A 14204-nucleotide genomic window follows, 5' to 3' on the forward strand; every position below is an offset into this window, starting at 1 on the left:
CTTTCAGTTTATATAATGTGAATTACTGTCTAAATAGCCACACCCTAAATAAATAAATACAGTGAAATAAGAATTCTAAAATTTTACTTAAACATTACAACGTAAGGACTGAGAAAAAATTCAGGCTTGGATTGTGTCATAATAATTTCTGGGTGGAAATCACATAGTATGACGCAAGAAATTATATTATTATATTAATATAACTTGCCCAGTCAGACTGGCTGAACAAAAGTGAGCAAATTATTTCAGCCCCTTATCAAAATATCAGTCTTAGAAATATTTTTTGTATTTAAATATTATATTTAGCAAGCATATTTAAAGTTAACAAATTGCTAATCCATTTAAATGCAAATATTTTATCCTGAAATATTCTACGACAACTTTTTGTTCGTAGCTCAGCAATGTTCACCATATGTTCTGAACTAGATACCCTGCAGTATAATTGTTGCCGTTATGTTAAGATTGCCTAATTTGTGACTAGGCATTTAGCCAGTCTTATGCCTTCATGCTCAGATGGGCTTTGCTTCACTGAGGATGGAGCATGAGGGATCAATCCGTATGTAAGCAACTTAAGGCAGAGAGAGAGAGAGAGAGGGAGAGAGAGAGAGAATGAGAATGACAATAGGTGTTTATGTGAGAATGTAATGCTGATTACCCTGTTCCTTTTGCTGTAAAAAGACTTGAAGTTTTGGGATCTACACTGCATGGTAAGTTTTTAACACAGCTTTTGCATTCATAGTGAATTTCATCTGTGGTTTGTGTCTTTTGTCACTAGTCTGGTTGTCACTGTAAATAAGAGCTTGTTATGTCTTCCCTGCTTAAAACAAAGGTTAAATAAATGTTAGATAAATACATCTAAGTATTAGGGGTCTCTTCAAAGCCATCTGGTAAAGTCCTTAATTACAAGAGTGTTTATGTTATTTATTACAAAGCATTCTAAAAGGTATTTACCAAATAAGGTTAAAAGAATAATGTTAATATTTGAAATAATGAAATTATATTTTCATTTATATATTGAGCCCTGTTTTTGAGGGCTATACATTGTTGATAGACATATGTAAATGAGTCATTGATCTTGATCCTTGATGATGCTATAAATGATAGCCATTGTTTTCTGAAGAATAGAAAAGGCGAAATAGTTTTTTAACCTATTGATTTATTTATATATATATATATTTATTTATTTATTGTTCAAATTCTTGGTTAAAATGCCAATAGACAGAGTACTATATGTTAATTAAAAATTTTATGGGTTAATGTGCAGAATAAATATATAAATTATACTGTCTACATTGTAAAATAATTTTGACTCCACAAAGCAAATTTTGCTATTGTGGATATATACTGGAGGTCTGAATTTCTAAATTATAGTTTGCCATTTATTCCTTGATTTTTCCTGTTTTTTTAATAAAAAAAAATCACATTTAAATAATTTAAATGTTCATCATTAAACATTTTCAGGTTTTCTTCAGGTTATACTCTTTATTTCTCAGCCAAAAATGAGAGTTCTATATTTATGCTTCAAGTTTCAGTGTTGCAGTTGCTTGCAAAACTAATTATGCTAAGACTTCGTTAGAAATCCCTTCAGAAATATATGAGAATTACACATAATTCAAAGGAAAACAAAAAAGAATGCAGTTGTTAGCTGATATGGCATACAGTGTATACAGAACAAGCACCAAACGTTTTGATGTCAGGAAGTTCCCAGCACAAAAAAAAAATTGTTACCTTGCATGTTTAAGGTATCTTCAGCAAGGAAGATAGGGCTATAAATACCTGTGGGGTGTGTGACTGGATTCATAGATTGAGTTGAGGTAATACAGTGAAGTGAAGGTCTGGAAAATGTGTGGAAAATAGATTGCATTGCACCAAAGGCCATAGTGTGAAGAAAGTAGCTGAATTTGCAGGTGTAGCAAATGTACAGTTATTTGTGTCTACATTAAGTGGCAGAAAAGATTAAATGAATAAGCAGGAAGTGCCAGTATTGGCTTGTGAAAGAAAAAATCCCTTCTCTTCCAGGCAAGACTTTCCTCTAGAAGTTAATGCAGGTCCTTCACAACCAATGCATAACATATGTACATGTGCCATGGCACGCAAGAAGTCTTTACTTATTTTTTCTCAGTCGCTTGGTTATAGTGGGTGAAGAAACACAAAGCTTGTTCATGACTGAATACATATTACGTGGTCAAATGAAACAGCCTGTGAATAATGCTAGGTATCATGCTCATCAGAACTCAGGAAGCTTTCAATAAGTTGTGGTTCGAACCACAGTGCCTATAATGAGCTGCTGGACAACCAGGTTTTGCCCTTTGTCCATTTTCTTTCTGAGCAAATGCGACTCATTGGCATGATGGATATTCAGAAGTATTCACACACCTGGACTGGCTCACAAAATAGGACTACCTGGAAAATGGAGATGTTAAAGTTAATGTATAGCTTTATATATTTACACAGATAATATATAGCCATATATACTACTATGTGGCTATATATAGACTATGAATAATATATATAAACTTTCGTTGGTTTTTTTGATGATTTTTAAAATGTACACGTTAAAGGGAATGTCTACAGTTGTGGGGAAGCACATTTCCCTGTGGTTTATTTTATTCAGAAGCTTCACATTTTTTAAGGTGGAACAATGTGTTAGAAGTGGGTTTCTCTTGTTTGTATGTGGCGGAAGTTTAACTTGTTTGTAAGTTTTTATTCACTCTTTGAATTACCACAGAAACTAATTTGTAATTTCAGATGTTTATTTTTGTAGCACTTTTGATAATGCAGTTAGCTGTCTCCCAAGTTTGGAGAAATTTCCACCTTAAGTAATCCGACACTAAAATGAAGTCAATGTTACCCACCTATGGAGCAGGAAAGGAGTAATATCATCCTCATATCAGTGCTTCTCAATGTTTGGAGTTTTCTCCTTTGTCTAAAAATACTCCAGATGCCTCTGCCATAAGCAGAGAGAGAGAAAGCCTAGTGTACTAGACCAAGCCAGTTTGTTTTTTTACTCATTTACTGACACTGGGGCTTCATAATATATGCTGAGTAGCTTAAGAGTCTGGGATGGTGCCTTCCCTGCTTCTGTTTACACTCGCATTCTGGTCAGAGCCTAGGCAGCTACCCTCTGTGTCAAACAAAGGTAAGGTAGTAATCAGCAAAAGAGAAGTTGGATGTTATGTCTTTACAGCATTTACAGGTGTTGAGTAAATTTTTCCAGTAACAGACAATGTTTTGCCAGCACACGCTGAACCAGTTTGTTAAATACACGTAACATTAGTTAATTTGCTGTTGCTAATTTTAGTAGCAATTTAAATAAATACAAATGTGCCATTTTGCTAATGTTTGATTAATTGTAGTAATTTTCTTATAACAATGTCTCGAAATGCCCAAATCCCCTCAAAGTCCAGAATGCCTCTTAAACCTGAGGTAGGAGATTTTGTAGAAACCAGTTTTTGAAAAAATATAACCAAATTTCTATACAACAACAAAAAAGTTGGCCTGTGAAATTGGTGGCATTTTCAGTTTATTTCTTAGGAACTAAACCAAAAGAACTTGATGTTGACATGCACATAAGAACCATCATTAAAATATAAATAAACTTAAGAAATGGTTTTCTATTTGGGTTAAGCTTAAGAAGAAAAACACAGGACACTTGTTTTGATACAACATGGGTTTATCAGCTTAAAACCTAGGTTAAAACCATTTAATCATAGCTTGAATAAAGAGGATAGACATGCATTGTTCCTGGAAAAAAGGCTATTGAAGGATCGTATGCTGTCAGAAAAAAAAAGTATTTTAGAGGTACATTATAAAAGGAACTGGAGAATTTGTGCCAATTATTGTAGTATCAAACTTCTTAGTCTCCCTGAGGAAGTTTATGCCAAAGTGCTGGAAAGGAGAATCTGTCCAATATTCTGTCTTAGGATTTTGGAGGAATAATGCAGATATTGTCCTGCTATGTAGATCTGGGAATACACCCTGGAGGGGGCGCCAGTCCTTCACAGGGCAACACAGATACACACACATTCACTCACACCTACGGACACTTTTGAGTCACCAATCCACCTGCAACGTGTGTTTTTGGACTGTGGGAGGAAACCGGAGCACCCGGAGGAAACCCACGCAGACACAGGGAGAACATACCAACTCCTCACAGGAGCATTTTGTAATTTTATAATTACATATTATAGTGGTTCCACTAGTGGTCGGTTTCACTGAAAAATGAGGAATATTTTGTACTGTTGACATTCATGAATAAAGAAATGCTCAGTCCTCTGGCACATCAGGATGAGACTGTTAGTAATTGAATGCTGGTTGTGCAGGAACCTGCATTTATTCAGAAAAGTACTTGTAGTTCAACGGGATACAATATGAATCATAATGAAAATGATAGATCCAGACTGAGTGGAACTCAGACATGCCCAGAATGTGCCAAATGGTACTCCAGTGTGTTATGGCTTATGGATACAAACTATAGCCATATGCATTGCAGTCATTAATCAATGCAGTGGTTGCACTGACATGTTTTGTCATCATCTCGTGTGAATGGAAGTGTCTAATAAGTCATTCTGTTCACTGGCTCCTCACTTTCCTGCCTCTTTTACAACCCACTCTAAATACAGTACTGAGAAAGATCCAATACCCAAATCATACCTGCTCTGTGGGGGTCCTGACCACTTGAGAACAGGGTAAAAGGGGGCAAACCCTGTATACAGAGCAACAGATGGACTGCAGTCTATAAATATAAAACTATAAAGTGCTCATTTTTGGACAGTGGAAATGTTGGAAACTGTGGGGGACAGAGATGTCATGCTGACTGTTTGTCACTGTTGTTTATTTTCAGTATTGTGAAGAAAATGCTGAAAAAGACTTCTACGCCGACACCATTATTTCATTGCAAAATAATCAGGCTTATTACAATGAAAAGAACAGCATCTTAATAAGCACCAATGGACAGCATGTTGAGAAGTTAGCCAATGCCTTCTCACGTGTTAACTTGCATGTTCAGCTTATATAGGTTGGTCAGCGTCATCAAATGGTGAATACTATGGCTTTTGTTTACTTCATTTCTTACTTCATAAGCAATAGTCACTTTTCAAGGGGCAGCCACACCCTAATGGTTAGAGAAGGTGGCTTAGGACTGGAAGGTCCATGTGTGAGTTGACTGCCATGGGTGGGCTAAAGGTGGAAGAAATGTTTCATTGCACATTATGCAATGATAGATACATGTTTTTTTTTCCTCTAAGAGGTTGTTGTTAAAAATGACTTACCACAAGTTATTGGTCAGAGGAGAAATAATTGATCTGCATATATGCCTTCTTTTTAATGTAGTTTTTGTATGCATAAAAAATTAAAATGTCAAAGTAGAACATTAGAGTACAGACTGCCTTTACCTTAATACAGCTTACTTTCCTGGAACAGAGTGCATTGATCCTCTTAACATCTAAGATGTACTGTGTATTTATAGACTGCCAACGTACAGCGTATTTCTCTAAATAGTTTTTGTCCACATGTGTACGGGATCAGTGAAATTGCATATAAATATGTTGCTATTCATTCAGATACTATAATTAAAAAGACATTTAAAAATGTAATTAATTGAAAACCTTAGGTTTGTATATGAATGTGATTTTTTAAATGACAAAACTATAAAAACCCCTAATAAGTGTGTTTGAAATCACAATCCATATGAAATAGGAGTAACAGAGTATTAGTGTCATATGTAAGGCTATTTTTCATGGTAGTTAAAATGTAATGTTAATATTATAATACAATAATTGCAAATTCCAGTATTTACAACTACTATTCAAAATATGTTAATGAAATTAAAATGAAATCTTCAACTGGTGGAATTAAACAAATTGTTTTTATTTATTTATGTATATATTAACTAAAATTCTGCTAGGTCAGCACAGTGGCATAGCAGGTACTGTTGCTGTGTGTTCGAGCCCCGCTCCAGGTGACTGTCTGTGAGGAGTGTGGTGTGTTCTCCCTGTGTCTGCGTGGGTTTTCTCCGGGTGACTGTCTGTGAGGAGTGTGGTGTGTTCTCCCTGTGTCTGCGTGGGTTTCCTCCGGGTGACTGTCTGTGAGGAGTGTGGTGTTTTCTCCCTGTGTCTGCGTGGGTTTCCTCCGGGTGACTGTCTGTGAGGAGTGTGGTGTGTTCTCCCTGTGTCTGCGTGGGTATCCTCTGGGTGCGCCGTTTTTCTCCACAATCAAAAAACACACGTTGGTAGGTGGACTGGTGACCCAAAAGTGTCCATAGAGGTGAGTGTGTCACCCTACAAAGAACTGCCCCCCCCCTCCAGGGTGTGTTCCTGATTTGAGCCCAGTGATTCTGGGTAGGCTCCTGACCTACCTGAACTGGATAAGAGGTTACAGACAATGAATGAATGTATTTTGCTATATATTTATTGAATCCTGTGTCTCCTCCACAGAACTCCTTTGGACTTTGTGGTACAGAAGGAGAGAGTATGGCCAAAATCTGCACAGAAAAATCATACACCACCCACAGATCTGCCTTTACTCCAGATCCAGGCGCTGAATGGACAGAACAAGAAGAAAGGTCAGATCACATATACACACACATATTTATTTTTAATTTCTCAATACCTTAATATTTGAATTGTTTACATTCATTTCTGCTTCATTACATTAAGATATCTCAGTGCACCCTCTGTTTCATTTGGCACCTGTGACTCTTATACTGCAGGGATTATTCTTCTCTTGGAGCTTTCGGCAGGTATTTTTAATTTTCTATGCCTCAAGATAACACTGTGTACATGTGTAAAGCAAGAGATAGACCACATATAAATGTTAATGTCCAATTGCTTTTTACACATTTTTTTTTACATCTAAATTAGCTGATGTCGAATGCCTTTTAAATAAAATATAAACACAATGAACAAACAAAAAAATCTTATAAATGTTTTGTCTGCATACTCCTCTTCTTCAGTGGTCAGGACCCCCACAGGACCACCACAGAGCAGGTATGACTTGGGTGATAGATCAATTTCAGCGCTGCAGTGACTCTGATATGCTGGGGTTGTGTTAGTGTGCGTTGTGCTGATATGAATCTGTTGGCTGAATATTTGTGGTTGGTGGACAAGTCAGAGTCCAGCAGTGACACAGAAGGCCTGAAAAACTTTAGTAGTCCTGTTGTGTCTGATCCACTCATACCAATGCAACACATTAACTCACCACCACTGCGTCAGTGTCACTGCAGCGCTGAAAATGATCCACCACCCAAATCATACATGCACTGTGGTGGTCATGCAGGGGCATTGACCATTGAAGAGTAGGGTAAAGGGGGATAAAAAAGTATGCAGAGAAACAGTTGGACTACAGCCTGTAATTATAGAACTACAAAGTGCTCCTGAATGGTCAATGGAGCTGATAAAATGGACAATGAGCACAGTAGTGCTGACAGGATTTTAGGGGGATTGGATTGAAAAATATATATTATTTGATTTTCAGAATAAAGTCAGAATAATTCTGAGAATAAAGTCAGAATGATTTGGAAAAAAAAATCCAAGATTAAAGTTGTAATAATTTTGAGAATAAAGTTAGAAGAAAATCCACGATTAAAATTAGAATAATTCAGAAAATAAAGTCAGAATGATTCACTGCATTTGTATTGGGGCTGACACAATCATTTCGAGTACAAATTGAGGAATGCTGTATATTGTCGAAGTTATACTATCTTATAGGTTTTATGAATAAAGAAATGCTCAGTCATGTGGAACTTCAGGATGAGACTGTTAGTAATTTATGCTGGTTGTGCAAGAAGCTGCATTTATTCAGAAGAGTGCATGTAATTTCACAAGATTTACAGAGAATCATGATGAAAAGATAGATCTAGAGGGAGTGGAACTCTGGCATCCCCAGAATTGTACTCCAATGAGTTATGGCTCATGGACAAAAACTATAGCCATATGCACTGCAGTCAGTAATCTGTGGTTGCATTGGCATGTTTAGTTGTCATGCCCTATTAATGGAAGTGCCTAATAAATAATTATTTTTGCTGTCTCTTCACTTGCCTGCTTTTTCACCACCCACTCTAAGCTGACAGACTGGGATTGTATCTCTCTAAATATTTAGATAAATCTCTTCATCCAAAGGGTTTTTCTCAGAATATTCAGATTTTATTCTCTGAATGTTTTTGACATTAATCTTTTAATTAGTCCAATTTATTCTCTGATTTTTTTCTGAATTTTCTAATTTGTCCACTGAAGAACAAGATTAAAGGGGGCTACTGTGTATGCAGGCTGTAATTTTGGAACTACAATGTGTAAATATGGTAATTGGAGCTGATAAAATGCACAATGGGTGTTGAAACTAGGAGGTATTTTAAATGTTTTGGCTGTGATTTCTTTGTAAGCATATTTTAATGTGCCTCAGGTTATCCACATTTCTACGGAAACTTGGAGGTTGGGGATCACAAAGCAAAGACTCTGCAATCAGCAATTCAGTTGCAGAGAGCTCTGAAGATGTGGCAGGGCAGGGTGGGGAAAGCAAAAGGGAAGGACACAATCAGCTTCACAGGAGGAAGTGAGTAGAATATAAATACTAGCTGTGTTCCAAAGCCTAGGCTGCGACCGAGGTAGGACTTGATCACACAAATGGAATGGTCTAAGGAGGCTGCGTCATGCACTAACATGACTGTAAGTTAAAATAAGATGTATTTGCTTATTAATATTATCCGGCAAGACAATTGTAAGAGCCAGTTAAGGGTTAATTCATTTGTTTTAATAATTTAGTTAAAAAGGTTAAAATATTTGAAAACTTGCAGGACCATTGACAGTGGACCTGGTTTGCATGGGAACTCTGACTGGTCTGTGGTTACAAAAGCCCATTATACATCTGGGTGCACTGAACTGTTTGTTGTGAACAAAGGTGTGTAGAGTAGCCAAAAATTGTACTCAGCACAAGAAGAAAAAGGCAGTCTGTACATAAGTGAAAGCAACGCTTCTTCTTCACAAATATACACAAGTAACAGTATGCTGCATTAAAACTACTTTTATAAGTACAATTGATCAATAAAGTTACTTAAGTAAATGTAACGGAGTAAATGTAGTGCATTACTACCCAGCTCTGGTTGTGAAACATTTCACCTTTAAACTATATGAAATATTTCTTTAACTTGTACTATAATAACCCTTCTGACTAGACCCACAAGCCTCCTTTTTTTTTTTAAATGGCCCTTTGCCATTAGACCAAATCACTTGCTTAAAAGCTTGCCCTTTTTCCTCACACATGTTAAATACAAGAACCAAACTTTGCATATCTTTGTTATATGCCATGTTACAAGATAACCAACATCAAACACATCACCTGTTAGTGGATGCATTGGTGTAAACTCATGTTCCTTACAAATGTGGCACCATTTATAAGGGAAATTAATAGGCTTTCCATCTGTATAAGAATTTATTGCCAACACGTATTGTTACAACAAAGAAATAATCTACCAAACACAAATTTCCTTACTTTTTGTGCTAAGTTTAGTTCAGACATTATATGTATGCTCAATAAAATCAGCAAGTTAAAATTGTCTAATACTTGTTTTGGTTACATCTTTGCAGCTACAACAGGAATTGTGGTCACTGGCCTCTTGCTACACAAAATGTGAACAACTGCAATAACACAGATAAGTAAGTGTATTGTTGTAAATTCAAATCCTAGAGATTATTTAATATAAAAATCAGTATACCATGATATTAAGCACATAATATAATTTCATGAAGTAAAAAGGATAACAAAGAGGTACAAAAAGATGACAAGAAAGAAGACAAAAAAGATGTGAAAAAGGATGACAAGAAAGATGATAAAGATGCAAAAAAAGATGACAAAAAGGATGACAAAAAGAAAGAAGAACCAGTGTAAGTATATACACTTTGTAAATTTAAGACCATTTTAGCATATTTTGTTATTGTAAAACAGATACTAATACTTTTTTGTCTTTAGAAAAGAATATTGGATAATAGACCCTGCTACAGACCTATATTACCACTGGCTTACTATGGTAGCTGTACCTACCTTTTACAATCTGATGATGCTTATCACCAGGTAATTTAATATATGTTCAGATCAAATCTCATGTATTGTCTTTTCAACACTATGGTTCTTGGCTTACATATTTGGTTAGAGTAATAAATATATAACATTTTTATCCCAAGATGGTCAATTCTGTAGACCAACTTTTGTCCTGTAATAGGCCTTGGAATGACTTTTAAAATAAAAATATTTTATAATCTTCTTCCTGCCTGGAAAGTCAGAGGGACAATCTAACCTAGTCAATATTTCTATTTGTACATCTACATTTTGAAAGGGTTTGTTTAGAGATTTATTCCTATTTCTTGACCTGTATGTGATTTTCCCCATTGGACTTTTTACCTGTCAGCAAATACTGTGCAAAAAGAAACAGGAAACAGCATTATTTTTTTCTTTAACATTAATGCATACAGCTTTTATTACAGGTTCCTTAAATTTTAAGAAACCTGCATTAGAGAAAAACACATTTGTATAACTACATCTTGACACCCACACAACCTTTCAGACTCATGGTGTTGAGTCTCCCTCTTACAGTGGAATGTAGACAGAAACATACGTAACAGAGCTCATTTTTTTGTATTCTAAAAATGTACTGTTTTAAGTACTGTTAATGTTTAAGTGGGCAGTGCATTGGTGTAACATATAGTAATGCTGTCTCACAGCTCCAGGTTCTCTGGGTTGTGATTTCAATATCTACCTAGGGTCACTGTCTGTATGAGTTTAGTGTCTTCTCCTTGTGTCTATGTGAGTTTTCTTCAGGTGCTCTGATTTCCTCCCACACATTTTGGTAGGTAGATTCACTGTGCAAGTCATTTGTATCGTCCTTAGATCATTAAGGTGTCTTACAGTTTATCTAATGTCTTGAAAACTGAACAAGTTTTACTATGGTAATATTTTGACTGGAATTTAAAGTGTTTGCTGACATTTGCAGAGTAATGTGAGTAATTTAGTAAACATTTTGGTTTAGGGCATGCTTCAATGAGCTGCAGGATAATTACACCAATGTGTGGGTTTGCCTGGATTATACATCAGACGTTATCTACTACATTGACACCTTTGTGAGGTCAAGGACAGGTAAAGCTCTTTTTGCATGAAGTTTCAGTCAAGTATCTTTTGATCATAAGTGTATGGAATATGATTTGTTTAGTCTAAATATTCTTCTGGCAGGTTTCCTGGAGCAGGGCTTGTTGGTGAAAGATCGTAAGAAGTTAATGGAGAACTACAAAAAAACTCAGCAATTCAAATACGACCTGATAGCCATGATACCAACAGATATATTAATGCTATATGTGGGCTTTAACAATCCTGAACTCAGATTTAATCGTCTTTTCAAACTGTCTCGACTCTTCGAGTTCTTTGACCGAACTGAAACGAGGACAAATTTTCCAAACATCTTTCGCATTGGAAACCTTGTACTTTACATCTTAATTATCATTCACTGGAATGCCTGCATCTTTTTCGCTATCTCCAAAGCACTTGGCTTTGGATCAGACACCTGGGTCTACCCCAACATCAGTGATCCTCAATATGGCCGTCTTACAAGAAAGTACATCTACTCTTTATACTGGTCTACCCTCACCCTAACAACCATTGGAGAGACTCCACCCCCTGTAAGAGATATTGAGTACTTGTTTGTTGTCATTGACTTTCTCATTGGTGTGCTTATATTTGCCACTATTGTTGGTAATGTTGGTGCCATGATCTCCAACATGAATGCTTCACGTGCTGAATTCCAGGCCCAGATTGATTCCATTAAGCAGTACATGCAATTCCGTAAGGTCACGAAAGATCTAGAGGCCCGAGTTGTGAAGTGGTTTGATTATCTTTGGACAGAGGAGAAGACCTGTGATGAGAAAGAAGTGCTTAAATACCTTCCAGACAAGTTAAAGGCAGAGATTGCAATCAATGTGCATTTGGAAACTCTAAGGAAGGTGCGCATTTTTCAGGACTGTGAGGCAGGGCTACTTATTGAGCTGGTGCTCAAACTTCAACCACAAGTCTTCAGCCCTGGAGACTATATTTGCAAAAAAGGTGACATTGGCCGTGAAATGTATATTATAAAAGAAGGGAAGCTGGCCGTTGTTGCAGATGATGGTGTCACCCAGTTTGTGGTACTCAGTGATGGTGCCTACTTTGGTGAGATCAGTATCTTGGGCATCAAAGGTAGTAAGGCTGGAAATCGACGGACTGCCAACATCCGTAGTGTGGGCTATTCAGACCTCTTTGCCCTATCCAAAGATGACCTTATGGAGGCCCTGACTGAATATCCAGAGGCAAAGCAGGCACTGGAGGAGAAAGGCAGGGCCATCTTGATGAAGGATGGTTTAATTGATGAGACAGCAGCCACAGCAGCCGACTCTAAAGACCTAGAGGACAAGGTGATTATGCTGGAGACAAATCTTGAGGTGATGCAGGCCAAAGTTAAACGCATAACATCAGACTGGGCAGCCAGTCAAAGCAGGATCAAGCAGAGGATCAACAACATGGAAGCCAGAGTGAAAACACTCAGGGTAGAGGACCTGTCTGAGGTAGTGGAAGATAAAAAAGACAAATAGTTCCATGATGTATTAGTATTACTACATTACATTAGATCTGGGGTTTGGAATAGACATGAAAGTATATTTATCCATTCACTAAATTTCTTTTTTTTTTTTTAAATAAAAACTGAAAGGTTATAGATTCAGTTAAAGAACATTATAGAGCTAATTTTTTATAAATAAAAATGGGTTTTTATTGATTTCTTGATCGGATATTAATCTCAGTGTGGACTTCAAATTATAGAACTCTGTACACCTTTTTTTTTAGGGAAAACAGTTCAGAAGGTGTATTTACAACATGTGAAAATTATAGTAGGAATAAAAAAATCCTGAGCTTGGTGGATGCAACCAAAATTGCATGTTGTGTATATATGAAGATTTTCTAAACAATTCATGACTGCTTCCTTAATAACTGAGGACTCATTTTTAGACATACACTATATTTAATTTTAGCGAGGTAATTATTCATTCTTTTGTTTAAAATACACATTATTTCAGTAAAGATATGTACCTGCTCTTGTTCTTTGTTACAGGAACACTTTGTACCTTTTCATAACATAAATGTTTAAATAGAATAATAAAATAAAATGTTCAATGACAAGACAAGTGATATGAAGTAAATGCACCTTTGAAAATATAAGCACAATAGAATAAATTACAAATATACACTGAATGAACACTGGATTAGAAGCACCTACCTTGTATCTACATCTGTTGTTCATTTTATCTGCTCCACTAACAATACAGGAGCACTTTTGTAGTTCTACAGTCACAGACTGTAGTCCACCTGTTTCTCTGCATATTTTCCTCATTTCACATTCTGTTATTCAGTGGTTAGGAGCCCAATAAGACCACCCCAGAGCAGGTATGAATTGGGGTGTGGCTCATTCTGAATGATGCAGTGACACTGATGTGGTGGTGTGTTAGTGTATGTGGCGCTGGTACCAATGGATTAAACACAGCAGTGTTGCTGGAGTTTTTAGACACTGTGTCCACTTACTGTCCACACTTTAAGAAATACCTACCTCATAATTGTAGAACTAAAAGGTTCTCCTGTATGGACAGTGGAGCTGATAAAATGGACAATGATTGTAGATACCATATAGGTGTCCCTAATCCAGTGTATTCACTAACATCTTACTCACCCAGAGAGTGGCCAAAAGTGCTAAATACCACTTTCTGTCTCAGATAATTGAAGTATTATCAGGGATCAAACTGTCAATTGCAGGGTCAGTGGTTAAATTACTGTACATTAGACCTATTAGGAGAGTTAGTTTTTTTTCTGAAAGTGTAGTATGAAAATAAAAAAATTGAGAGTTAAGAAAATCTTTCAAATTACTACTGATTTACTACTTTAAATTCAAGAATCAATGTTTGTTTCATCAGTATACCAAAGGAAGCAAAGGCAGCAGAAAAACTTTAAGATATAGATCTAGTCTCCATATTTACCTCTGCAGGCTTCTGATTTTTTTTTTTTTTACTGCATCTACGGAAGTCCTGTTGTGCATGATTAAAAAATAAAGTATGTTCCTGAGTCCAAGTTCCAGTCACAGGTGAGACAAATTGTTCAGCTGTTTTTTATTATTCATTATGAAGAACAGCTGAAAAATTGTCTCACCT

At 36.3% G+C, this 14204-nt stretch overlaps 1 protein-coding gene across 1 annotated transcript; it reads left to right on the forward strand.

Annotated features, from left to right (window-relative positions):
- The first annotated feature begins 6470 nt into the window (after positions 1–6470).
- On the forward strand, positions 6471–13004 carry LOC136687079 (cyclic nucleotide-gated channel cone photoreceptor subunit alpha). The gene is made up of 7 exons (XM_066661308.1): positions 6471–6562; positions 8398–8547; positions 9579–9647; positions 9741–9875; positions 9961–10062; positions 11015–11121; positions 11215–13004. Exons 1-7 carry the CDS (start codon positions 6471–6473, stop codon positions 12600–12602), a joined length of 2043 nt encoding a protein of 680 aa, XP_066517405.1. The 3' UTR covers positions 12603–13004.
- The last annotated feature ends 1200 nt before the right edge of the window (positions 13005–14204 follow it).

The sequence above is a fragment of the Hoplias malabaricus genome, chromosome 2 (genome assembly GCF_029633855.1).
Source record: "Hoplias malabaricus isolate fHopMal1 chromosome 2, fHopMal1.hap1, whole genome shotgun sequence".
In the NCBI taxonomy this organism is placed as follows: Eukaryota; Metazoa; Chordata; class Actinopteri; order Characiformes; family Erythrinidae; genus Hoplias; species Hoplias malabaricus.

Excerpts from the sequence above, each read along its gene's own strand:
- LOC136687079 (XM_066661308.1), top strand. The coding sequence starts at position 6,471 with ATGGCCAAAATCTGCACAGAAAAATCATACACCACCCACAGATCTGCC. Across the intron at positions 9,648-9,740 it reads AACTGCAATAACACAGATAA|TAAAAAGGATAACAAAGAGG; the intron begins GTAAGTGTATTG and ends AATTTCATGAAG. Across the intron at positions 9,876-9,960 it reads AAAAAGAAAGAAGAACCAGT|AAAAGAATATTGGATAATAG; the intron begins GTAAGTATATAC and ends TTTTGTCTTTAG.